The 12,764-nt window shown below is 34.3% G+C and overlaps 1 protein-coding gene across 1 annotated transcript in view; it reads right to left on the minus strand.

The window, feature by feature from the left end:
* The window catches only part of CPA3 (carboxypeptidase A3), a 31,830-nt gene extending 26,318 nt beyond the window's left edge, over window positions 1-5,512 (minus strand). Inside the window, exons 1-3 of the mRNA XM_051983309.1 lie at window positions 5,387-5,512; window positions 5,223-5,298; window positions 2,222-2,346 (exon numbers count right to left, since the gene is read on the minus strand). Of these exons, the coding sequence (XP_051839269.1) occupies window positions 2,222-2,346; window positions 5,223-5,298; window positions 5,387-5,487 (302 nt within the window). The 5' untranslated portion in view covers window positions 5,488-5,512. The remainder of the gene's footprint in view (window positions 1-2,221; window positions 2,347-5,222; window positions 5,299-5,386) is intronic.
* Window positions 5,513-12,764: the final 7,252 nt, after the last annotated feature.

Raw genomic sequence — 12,764 nt, forward strand, 5'->3', positions numbered from 1 at the left:
CTAACATACTTATTAGTTGTATGATTCTGGGTAAATCACTTAGTTTCTGTCTGCCTCAGTTATCTTTTCTGTAAACTGGGAACAACAATAATAGTATCTACCTCCTCTAGTTGCTATGAGGAAAAAATGAAATAATATTTTTAGGTGATTTGTAAACTTCACAGAGTGATATCTGAATAATGTTATTATTATTAATCAGCAACACTGGGTAGACTGACTACCACTATTAATGAGATCTCAGATCCATTGACCTGATAGGTATTTAATACTTAGATTCTGGGTAGAGATAGCAAAGAAAGACAGTTCAATAAGAATGAAAATAAAAGTCTTTACCCAGGTTTCCTGCTTGTACTTTTAAATAAGTGTTGTGCCAAGTGCTTGGAAATAAAAGGAAGTCATGAGATTAATTTCTGGGTGAAATTGCCAATGTAGAATCATGACTCCAAGTTCTGCCATATTTTCTGTCATTGGTAATTCAGGATAGAAGACCTTTTTCTTGATCAACCTAATCCAGCAAAGCAATTTCAATTCACTTGAATTCAATGGATTTTTAAATAAACCACAATTATATGCATTGACCTGTTTTAAATAATTTTCAGACAACGACAAAGCAAAACTGAGCTAGAGAAATACATGGATTATAACTCAATGAGCAAAGGCTTTGAATCAGATTCCCTGATGCCAAATTCAGCATTCTTTTCACTGTAACAACCACCCCAGTTTGTGCTTGCTTCTTTTTGTTACCTACTCGTCAAAAAGCTCTTCTTCTGAGATTTATTTTAAACATTACCATCTTTACAAAACTAGCCCCAATTCTTCCAGCTCAAAGTATTCTTCCCATTCTTACTTTTTTCTTTAGCATTTTGTCTCAGTCTTTCTTTTTGTCATTCTACTCTAGCTATACTATTCCTATTCTTGTACCTATCATATGCTTCTTAATAGGCTGTAAGCTTTTTGAGGTCAGGGGTTCTATTATCTTTCATCTTCTTATATTCTGAGTCCAGTCAAATACTTTGCACATAGTAGGTACTTTAAAAATCTTTGATTAACTGACAAAATTTTAAATTATATACATGTAAAAATTTAAATTTTATATAAAATCAAAATTATGTATAATTATAGATTTATTTATAAAATTATATGTAATATGCATATGCTATATTTCATATAATTGCATATATTTATATGTGAAATTATATTTGTACATATAGAATTATATATTATATAAAATTGAAATCATATATATATATTTGTTATTACAAAGAATTAGAAGAAAGATAAATGCCTACCATTTGATAATAAGCTATCAATATGTGGAAAAGTAGATAAAATGATATAATTTTAAAATAAAAAAGAAGTAATCTGAATTTTAAAAAGCAGAACCCGTGGACTTATAAACATGCTGACTATATGTACAAGGGGAAATGTATAGATGAATAATGAGACAAATGGAGAGACAGAGAACAAAAAAATGTTTAATAGTCATTATGGGCATATTATATGAAGATATTTATATTTAAGTATAAATTAAGTATGTGATTAATTTTGTTTAAATTTGAATGCATAATACATTTATTTTAATAAGTTAAGAAGGAAGCATAAGGTGGACTTTTCCTCCATATTTCATTGGAGTTTATATTTTAAACAGAAAGAAACCTTAGAAATAATATAGTTCAATTTCTTTATTTTGCAGATGAGGAAACTGACACCCAATAAAGTTATGTCATACTCAAACTCATACAGCATCTAGAGAAGCCATGATTTGATCCAGGACTATTCTATGGTGAGTACCCTTTTTTTCCCCTATCACATCACATGAAAAATAATTTTGATAACTTCAAAATATGCTTCACAATCTTTTCTAAAGAAACATTCCAATGTATCTGATTCATGAACTGAAAGAGATCCTCGTTCTTTCTTTCCCTGACCCAATCTTGCCTTCATTGATCCATATATTTGAAATCATGGGTCATTCTTGCAAGAAAAGTCAACTCTTAATTTATATCATCTAAATGTAAATTTTCATTATTAAGGTTATTATTAACCTTATTTTGGCTGGCTTTTCAATATGAGCTAAGAGAAAATGGTATGATGCTAGTTTGGCAGTTATTAAATTTTGGCTTAACAAAAAAGATTCTTGTTAGAATGGCTAATTAGTTAATGTATGTTTTTGTACAGTTTTGAAATATATGATAAATTTGGGAAGTTGGGTAAAACTTACTCATATTGTATTTCATTTTTCTTCAGAACAGAATGGATATGTAGGAACTGATCTTCATTAATACGAAAATCCACATCCATTTTAGGTATGACATCATAAGCAGAACTAGGATGCCAGAAGTCAAGCTGTAGAGAAAAAAAACACTTTGTCAGAAGATGCCATTAAGGATGGGAAAAAAGCACCTCATTGTGGCTATTGAGCCTCTTTGGGTCAATGAGTGGAGGACAGGAGAACGTTTTGATTTTATCCACCTTTAGGTTCACTATGGATAGACTGCCATCCATCCATAGTTTGGCAATTGATGAATTACCAAAAATAGGTGAAATATGTGACTTTTACCCTTCTCTGTTTTGGGAAACTTCCAGGTAAAGAATCATTTGAAATTGCGAATAGGTTTGTATAACCTCCCTCTTGGGATTTCTGTGAGTTCTAATGAAACAACGTGTCTAGGGAGTTTTGAGGATTTTAAAGTGCTCTATACCTCTAATTTTGCTGATATGGAAGCTTTCTCCATCTGTTGGAGATAAAATGATCCTGTAATTTATCATCCTCACAGTATGGGTGAGTGCTGAGAGGATGACTGAGCTGTCTATTATCACACAGCTAGTACATGTCGGAGGCACAGGTCTGAGTCCAAGCTGATCCCCCATCCACTACCCTATGCTGTCATTCGGTTACAAAAATGTCACTTATGATGGTGCTGACAATGATGGCATTACTGCTTTTGTTGCCATTACCATCATTGTTATTTTTGCACAGAATGATAAGGGACCGGAGGTAATGCTGCATGAAGTTTGGTCAAAGGAACTGACATAAATGAAATGAAAATACTTAATAGTTGTGACCATTTTAGAGAATATGGTTAGACCAGCATAGTCTCTATTCCTGAAACTTTTGGCTTTCTCTACAGTGCCCCTGACCACTAGGTTCCTTCATCTCCCCATACTCCCTTTTTAGCTTCCTTTAATTTATTGTTTTCTCCCATTAGAATGTAAGCTCCTTGAGGGCAGGACTGTCTTTTCTGCTTATATTTTTGTTTTACAGTGATTAGATTTTCTTGACTTGGTTGGGCTTAATTCTGGGTAAGTCACAAATAGCTGTTTGTCTCAGTTTCCCCTATCTGTAAAATGGGATAACAATAGAACCCACATCTCTGGTTTGTTTGAGAATAAAATGAGATATTATTTCTAAAAGGGCTCTTCAAACCTTACAATCTGGTTGTTGTTGTTAAGCAAATATCGGAAAGGAGTGGGAGCAAATGGTTGCTAGCTTGCATGGTGTGATTTCAGAAAGTCTCTGAAAAGCAGCCCTACAGTCAGACAATTACTAGAACTGATGCTCATAAAATATAGATTTTACCATGTCTCTTTCAGAGCAAAAATTCTTTAATGGATCTTTATTTTCTCTTACACTACAGAATTCATAGTACTCCATAATCTAGCATCCACCTACCTTTCCAGTTTTATTAAGCCCCTTCACATATTCTTCAACCCAGTCAAAATGATTGATTAGCCATTCATTGTCCAGGCGATTCCATCTTCTCCCTCCTTGAATCTGCCCAGGTAGTCCTCCCTGATCAGAATGCATGCTTTTCTTACTTCCCTCTGATATTCTATATACTTTCTTTCGGATACTGATTCAGGTGCTGCCTCTTCCCACAAAGACTTTTCCTGATCTCCCCCAGGTACTAACCCCTTTTCTCATTTGAAATTCTTTTGTGTGTAATTGATATCAATTAACTTGTATCTATTAAGACATCATTGAATAATGACAAGAGCACTGAGTCATAGGATCTGCGTTAAAATCTCAGCTTTGCTGTTTACTGGCTGTGTGACCCTGGTCTAATCATTCCCCTCTTTGATCTCAGTTTTCTCCCCAGGAAAATGAACTGATTGGACTTAGGATCCCTTTCAATTCTATAGCTATAATTCTATTTGTATTCCTAAAATGAGATTGTCAGAGCATTTAGAGTTGGTACTGAACTGACTTTTTTAATCACAATCTTTCCACAAGTGATCTGCTTATAGAAAGACTTAATAAATATTGAATTCTGTTTTTCAGGGATGAATGTTGAAAACTATTTATGCATATATTTTGAAAATAAAAGCTTTAAAAAATAAAAATAAAAGGACCTAAGTCCTGGCTTGTTGGGAGTTCCTCAATGGCTAAATTCCTCTAAGTTCTAAAAATTTGACCATCTCAGAATCTCCTTTTAAAATTCAGATGCCCTTGCTTGGATGGGGACGTTTATCGTATTCTAAATTCACAACAGCCCAGTTCTGATTTAATCTTAAATTATTTCATTAATCTAGGATTGACTAGTAGGCCGAAGAAAGAAAGAGCCAGAACAAGTGGGAAGAACCAGACAATGGAATGGCTAAAGAGGATCCGGGAAAGGATGCTGAGAAAGGAAGAGGAAAAGGAAAGCAAACTGTAATTGACTTTTGCCTATTTTATAATTCTACCTTTTACTTGATTGAAGTAATAATTGTTTAGCTAAATTAGCAACCATATAATATCTGACAGAAGCTAGGATCTATGATTTCATTAGTACATGGAACTTCCAAATGAGGAAATTTTCTGTATCAATGCAGTCTGGTACCTTCTTGGAGACTTAACCTAGAATGCTCTTGACAGGTTAATTGACTTGTTTAGGGTTACACAGACTGTATATATCAGAAGCTGGACTTGAATTGAGATGCTCTGTGTTTTAAGACCATCTCCTTAAGACCACTAAGAAGACCACCAACCAAGCTGCCTCTGACTTGACAGAAAAGCATGATTTTCTCCATTTTACATTTGAGGAGACTGAGATGTTAAATAACTCCTCAGAAGGTTATGCAGTTAATAAAATAGAAGTATTTACCCGAATCATCCTATTTATTCCTTTCCTTTGATTGTGGGAAGCTGTTCCCAGTTATGCCAAAATGGTTTGACTCTTATAAAAACCATAGAAAGCAAAGAAATTAATTTTTTTTAAAGTCCCCATAAAAAATCTTACCAAAGTAGTGTCAGCCAAGTCCTTTAGGATGCTCACTTGTTTTTCATCCTGGGGCTTCACCCTCAACACCTTCTCCCTTTAAGAACATAAAGGTAAGTGATGAGCCCCCATCCGGCCACTACTTGTCACATTGAGCATGGGCTGTTTTGGGCTTCCAGATTTACCTGTCAAAGCGACGAATGGTTGAGGTGGCGTGAGCGGAGGCAATCAGCACCAGAAGCAGCACAAACTCCATATTTCTTTTTTTGCTTTTTGCAAAGGCCATCTGGGGCTTTTATGTCTTTCTTCTAATCTCAGAGCAGCAACTGACTTCCTCTTCTCTGAAGTTCTATGGGGCCGCTGACATTTTGCCTTTCTAATCATTTATTTAATCTTATTGAGAACCACGAGGGCAGCAAAAGATAGCGATTGACAGGGAGAGGCAAGAATTTAACTCTCTTGTAGTATGTTTGTTCAATAATAACTCTAAGGCTCTTGAGTATGAGCAACAGAAGGGGGACTGGACAGAGAAATTATATAATTTAGGGACTGACATGGATCAGGCTGTTGGAGAGTGCTTGTTAACATCCTCAATTGTTTCAGGACGGGGATATGCTGATGAATGTTTAACAACTGGCTCCCTGTGAAACACTGACAAACCAAACCTGGCTTTCTCTTAAGTTTAATCTGTAATATTAATATATTCTTTATCACTTTTTAAAGTGTAGACAATAAGCAAAAAAAGAAGTGAAATGCTGATTTGCAGCAGTTCTGATTTTTGAGGTGTAAGTAAATGCTCACACTGAGAATTTAACAACTAGCTCTTTGTTAGAGCTGGTTCTCGCACAGTACTGGTTTTTTTGCAACCAGATTTGCAAATTCTTTCTAAAATTATTATCATTGTTATCAAAACTGTCCTCATTATGACAATAATAACAGTCAGCACTGGTGTAGCTTTACAACTATTGGTATAGCACTTTACATCTATCATCTCATTTGATGTTCACAACAATTCTGTATGATAGAGGATATTATTATCTGCTGTTTTGTGGGAGAAGAAACTGAGTCTGAGAAAAGTCTCTCTCTATGTATATGAGTATCTGTCTATCCATATATACATCCATATACCCATATATCCATATATGTAACATATATATATATGTGTGTGTGTGTTGTGTTTGTGTGTGTGTGTGTGTGTGTGTATGTATGTTTACATATCTCTATGTATATGTCCAGGAATCTATAGATATATATAGACTTACACACTTTATTCATATGGTTGTCTGGCAACAGAAAGTAATTTCATTCAGTTGGTTTTTCTTGTACTCCTAGACAAGATGTTGTGAGTGTAGCACCTACTTTGAGGCGATCACTCCAATTCTCTCTTACAGATTGAGTGGAAGTGGGGATACAACTATTCAGGCATAAATGTACTGCATGGGCTCCTAATCCTATATGGCTCACAACCCTCCATTTACTACAGTCAGGAGATGCAATAACCTTACGACTAGAAAAGGGAAGAGAATAAGTATTAAATGCCTACTATTTGCCAGGTGCTTTTCAAGTATCTCATTTAAATTATAGACCAATCTCCCTAATGAATATTGATGCTAAAATCTTAAATAAAATATTAGCAAAAAGATTACAGAAAATCATTCCAAGGATAATACACCATGACCAAGTAGGATTTATACCAGGTATGCAGGGCTGGTTCAATATTAGGAAAACTATTATCATAATTGACTATATCAATAACCAATCAAACAAAAACCATATGATCATCTCAATAGATGCAGAAAAAGCATTTGATAAAATCCAACATTCATTCCTAATAAAAACACTTGAGAGCATAGGAATAAATGGACTTTTCCTTAAAATAGTCAGGAGCATATATTTAAAACCCTCAGTAAGCATCATATGCAATGGGGAAAAACTGGAACCTTTCCCAGTAAGATCTGGAGTGAAGTAAGGTTGCCCACTATCAAGTATCTCATTTGATCCAACAACAATTTTGTGAGGTGGGTACTATTATTATATCTAATCCACATATGAGGAAATGGAAGCAGACAGAAGTTAAATAATTTACCCAAAATCATACAGATAATGCTTAAAACTGGATTTAAACTCAGGTTTTCCTGACTCCAGGTTCAGCATGCTATCTACTGTACCTCTGTTACCTCTAAAAAAAACCCCAAAAAATTCCCTCCATAATCCTGGGTTGTGCTCTACCCCAGCTACATCCAGCATCTGTGGGAGAAGTGGGCACCCTCTGAGGACCCTCAGATGACCAAGGAAATTCATACTTCTGACCCTGCAGGGTCCTGATCTCTGTTTTCCTCTCATGCAGCACTCCTTGTGTATGTAGATCATTACTTCTTTGGGCCCTTTTCTCTAGAAAGCTTAGGTCCAGTCAGATAGGGATGACTTCTTTTTCTCAGATCCATTTCTTGGACCTCTTCTCTGCTGGGCAGTTCGTTGGATGACGAACTCTGCTGCAAGAGTACCTGGTCAGTGGGAGAAGAGGGGAAATAATGTTCCCTTTCTCCATTTTCTGCCCCCAGACAAGAAATGATTTTCCTTCAAGAATTGACTTTTTTCTATAACTGGCTCTTTTTTCTCTTGTCAGATGTCCAGCTTACTTCCTAGAGAGTGTGCTCCCTTTTTTGGGAAAGTGACTTGACCAGGGTCACACAGCTAGCAAATGTCCGAGTCTGGATTTTAATTCAGGTTCTCCTAAGTCTTGGGCTGGTGCTTTATCCATTGTCTTAGCTAAATGTCTCTGTGTTTCACTTTTTAAATGTTCCCCAGAATGTAACTGCTCTTTGAGCCAATGGTCCAGTGCCCTCTATTCATATCAATTTTGTTCGAATTGCTTCTTGATACTTGGTAGAGTAGACATGTGTGCAATCCATTTAAGACCACAGCAGAGAATTATCCTGTGAACTAAGGGGAAAACAATTGATCAGGTGAGTCCTCTCAAACTGCCCCCCCTTTCCCCACTGAATGTTGGTGTTTCTATAGTACTCCTGAGTTTAATGCAATCACATTCAATAAGAAGCAGATTCACTCAGAAACAGGAGCATCTGTAAAATCTTGCCATGTATAAGGAATTACTCTTTTATTTGGACTCAGATTTTCAATAATAGTGACCAACGAATTTGAAGAACAAACAGTTCCTTGCCTTTTTTTTTTTTCATCTTGTTTGCTATTCTATAACTGAGGTTCAATCAGTGCAAATCTTTTGGGAAGCAACTGGGATTTTGCAATCCCCAATTATGGCCTTTTAAAGGCCATGGGCAAGAAGAAAATTCCCACATACACCAACAAAACTATAGCAATACATGTATGTATACATATATATATATGTATTTATATATATATACATACATATATATATATATATATATATATTTTTTTTTGTGAGATCAAATACTGGAAACCAAATAGGTGCCTGTCAACTGGGGGAATGGTTAGACAAATTAAATGCAAGGGAATATGCTAGAAGAAATCATGTGACTGATGCAGAATAAAGTGAGCAGAACTAGGAAAACCCAGACAGAATGTCTACCACAATGCAAATAGAATGAACAACCACATACACATACATTAAAAGTAAATGTGAAAAAAAAAGTAAATGTGAAATTATAAAGAACAAATAAAGCTTGAAAGAGGAGATATGAGAACACACACTCCTTTCAGAGGTAGGTTGTCCACAAGTATTGCATGTTATAAATATTTTCAGAAAAAAAAATTGTATACTGATTGATTATACTGATTTTTTTCTTTTCCTTTTAAAAAATGTTTGTAAAAATACCATGTGGTACATGGGATGGCTCTCTGGGAGGGCAAAGGAGGGACAAAAATTAATAAAAAGCTTATTTAAAAAGAGAAGACAAAAGATTGTTGAATTATGTTATCTCTATGGTTGAATCTCTTAAGGATCTTAAAATATGCTCAAGAGATACTTTGTGAGAGAAGAACTTATGAGTTTGCATTTCACTTTGCTGAATTAAATGCTTTTTTGTTTTTTAATTAAAGCTTTTTATTTTCAAAACACATTCACCTTTGCAAAATCTTGTGTTCCAAATTCCACCCCCCCTCCCCATCCCCTCTCCTAGATAGCAAGAAATCCAATATATGTTAAACATGTGCAGTTCTATATATTTCCACATACATGCTACACAAGAAAAATCAGGTCAAAAAGGAAAACAATGCAAGCAAACAACAACAAAATGAGTGAAAATATTATGTTGTGAACCAAATTCAGTTCCCACAGTTCTCTCTCTGGGTGCAAATGGATCTCTCCATCACAAGACCATTGGAACTTGTTTGAATCACCTCATTGTTGGAAAGCGCCTTGTCCATCAAAGTGATCATCGTATAATCTTGTTGCTGTATATAATGATCTTCTGTTTCTGCTCACTTCATTTTAGCATCAGTTTATATAAGTCTCTTCAAACCTCTCTGAAATCATCCTGCTGATTGTTTCTTATAGAATAATAATTGAATTAAATACTTAAAAAAGAATTGATCTATATACAATGCATAGCATTTTAAATGCATATATATGCTTGGGGATTCAGAGAAACAGATTAAAAAAAAGTTTATTGATGTTTTATTGAGGGAGCTGATGCTCACCTTTCCACTGTCTTTGAGCTGATAAAATGAATATGAACCACAGCATGTGGGACATGCCATAAGCAGAGCAGGATAACATGGATCTCTTAGTTTGTCCTCTGGGCTTTGTTCTTGAATCTTGGATCTTCTCTTATTTTCCTCAGCAGAGGAAATGCCCGGTCCATTGTCCTGTTCACTCCACTTTTTTGGACTTTTTCATTCACCATCTTTCCCCTTCTCATCTCCCTTTTCTATGGGTCTTCTCCTATTAGAATATAAACTCCTTAAGGTAGTCATTGGCTTTTTTTTTTGCTTATATTTATATTCATTGTGCTTAGCACCAGGCCTGGAACTTAGTAAATTCTTAATAAACTTATATTGTCTTGACTTGGAAACAAAAGTGGTTATTGTAATTAATCAGTCAGAGCACCTTTTAGTGCTCTTTCTGTTTACATTATTTTAGTCTTAGTGTATACAGTTCTCCTAGAACTGCTTTAAGAATGATTATTAATATAACAGTGATCAACACAAACATTTCAATTTACAAACTAGAACAAAAAAGGGGATTGTATATGAAACTGTGAACTGCTATTATCTCTAGTTTTCTTTTGTAAAGGGCATATATTATATTTAAGAAAGTAGCAACAAAATTGTTTTTTTCCCCTTGTGAACTTCTTTTTATTTTTAATCTTAATTCTCTTCCTTCTCGGCTCTCCTTTTCAACTTCTTTCACTTTTTACTTTTCTTCATTCCTATTTTCCTTTCTTCTATTTCTCTCTTTCCTTCTATCACTATCCTCTAACTCACCTCTCCCCTAAATAAAAGTTATCCTTTGTTTAAAAAAAAGTAGTCAAAAAAAGGGGACAGCTACGTGGTACAGTGCTGTTTGTGAATTCATTTTCCTAAGTTTAAATCTAACTTCAGACACTTACTAATTGTGTAATCCTGGGCAAACCCTGTGTGCCTTAGTTTCCCCATCTTAAAATAAGCTGAAGAAGGAAATGGTAAATCACTTTAGTATCTTTGCCAACAACACCCCAAAAGAAATTGTACACAACAAGAAAATAAAATAATTACATTGGTTATTTCTAAAAATGGATGTCTCATTCTCTATTTCTGGTCCCCTATCTCACTGCCAAGAAGAGGGAGACATGTTTCATTGTCAATCTTCTGAAGTCATGATTGGTGACTGCTTCAGTCAACATTCTGTCTTGTTATTGTAAACATCATGCAATTGTTTTTCTGGTTATATTAATTGCATTTGCCATAAGTAGTTAGAAGTCTAGCTAAATTTCTCTGAATCCTCCAATTCCCTATTTTTATTGTTTAATAATTCATTACAATCATAAACAACAGTGTTAAGCCACTGTCCAACTGATGGTTACTCAGTTTGCTTCTAGTTTTTTTCTACAATAAGAGAACAATTTCATTTTATTTTTTAAAAATTATTTTTTTAAGATTTTAATTTAATATTTTTTCTTCAGTTACATTCAAAATAGTTTTTTTTAAAACATTTATTTTTAAGATTCTTGAATTCTACATTCTCTCCCTTATCCCTACTCACAATTAAGAAATCACATGTGAAGCTACACCAAATATTTCAAAAGAGGCATCTAGGTGGCGCAGTGGATAGAGCTCCAGCTCTGAAGTCAGGAGGACGTGAGTTCAAATTTGATCTCAGACACTTAACACATCTTAGGTGTGTGACCCTGGGCAAGTCACTTAACCCCAATTGCCTCATCAAAAAAAAAAAAAAAATTAAAGAAAGTCAAGTTGTGGGGGAAAAAAAAACAGATCTCCCACCCTAATGAAAATAAAAACTCTCAAGAAAAATTAAGTTAAAAATAAAGAAAGAGATAGAGTAATAGAGAATGCTTTGATGGAGTCTGAATATAGATACTCAATAAGGGCATAGAGCATCTATGTTAGAGAACTATTTTAAGTATTTTTGCTCCCATAGGTCCTTTCCTTCTATCTTTGACCTCACTGATGCCTAATAGTATAATCATTAGTTTAAAAAATCTGTATATTTTAGTGACATTTGGAGTATAGCTTCAATTACTTTTCAGAATGATTGGAACAATACTCATTTTTATGAACAGAGCATTGGTTTGCCTGTCCTTTCTTGGTTCTTCCAACAATTATGATTTTTATCTTTCATCTTCACTAAAGATAAATTGTAAAATTTGTGTATAAAATTTGAAATTTTAGAGCTAAAATTTGAATTTTTTCCCTCACATCAGTGATTTGCAGTATACTTTATGCAGTTATTAGCTTTTGATTCTTCATTTGAAAATTGCCAGCTACTTGGCTCTTTTCAACAATTAGGTGATTCAGGGCAATTTCAATAATTATGTGATGGAGAGAGCCATCTGCATTCAGAGAGAGGAGTATGGGCATCACAATATAGTATTTTCACTTTTTTGTTGTTGTTTGCTTGCTTATTTTTTTCTTTCTCATTTTCCATCTTTTGATCTGATTTTTCTTGTACAACATGATAAATGTGGAAATAGGTTTAGAAGAACTGCACCCATTTAACCTATATTGGATTACTTACTGTTTAGGGGAAGGGGGGAGGTGGGGAGGGAGGGAAAAAATAAAACACAAAGTTTTGCAAGAGTGAATGATGAAAACTATCTTTGCATGTATTTTGAAAAATAAAATAAAAAGCTATTATAAAAAAAGAAAATTGCCAACCTAATTGCTGTTGAGGAATTTCTTTTTCTTTTGGTATCAATTTGTATCAATTCATTGTATATCAGACCTTAGCAGAGATAGTTGCTGCATATATTTCCACAGTTAATTACTTCTGTTCCAACTTTAATTGCATAGATTTTGCTTATGCAAATGGAAAATTTCCATTCTATTTTCTATGATCACTGCTATCATTTCCTTAGCTATAGTTTTTTAACTTTAAATTTTTATTGATATCTTTTACAACAATCA

The sequence above is a fragment of the Antechinus flavipes genome, chromosome 3 (assembly GCF_016432865.1).
Source record: "Antechinus flavipes isolate AdamAnt ecotype Samford, QLD, Australia chromosome 3, AdamAnt_v2, whole genome shotgun sequence".
Classification (NCBI taxonomy): Eukaryota; Metazoa; Chordata; class Mammalia; order Dasyuromorphia; family Dasyuridae; genus Antechinus; species Antechinus flavipes.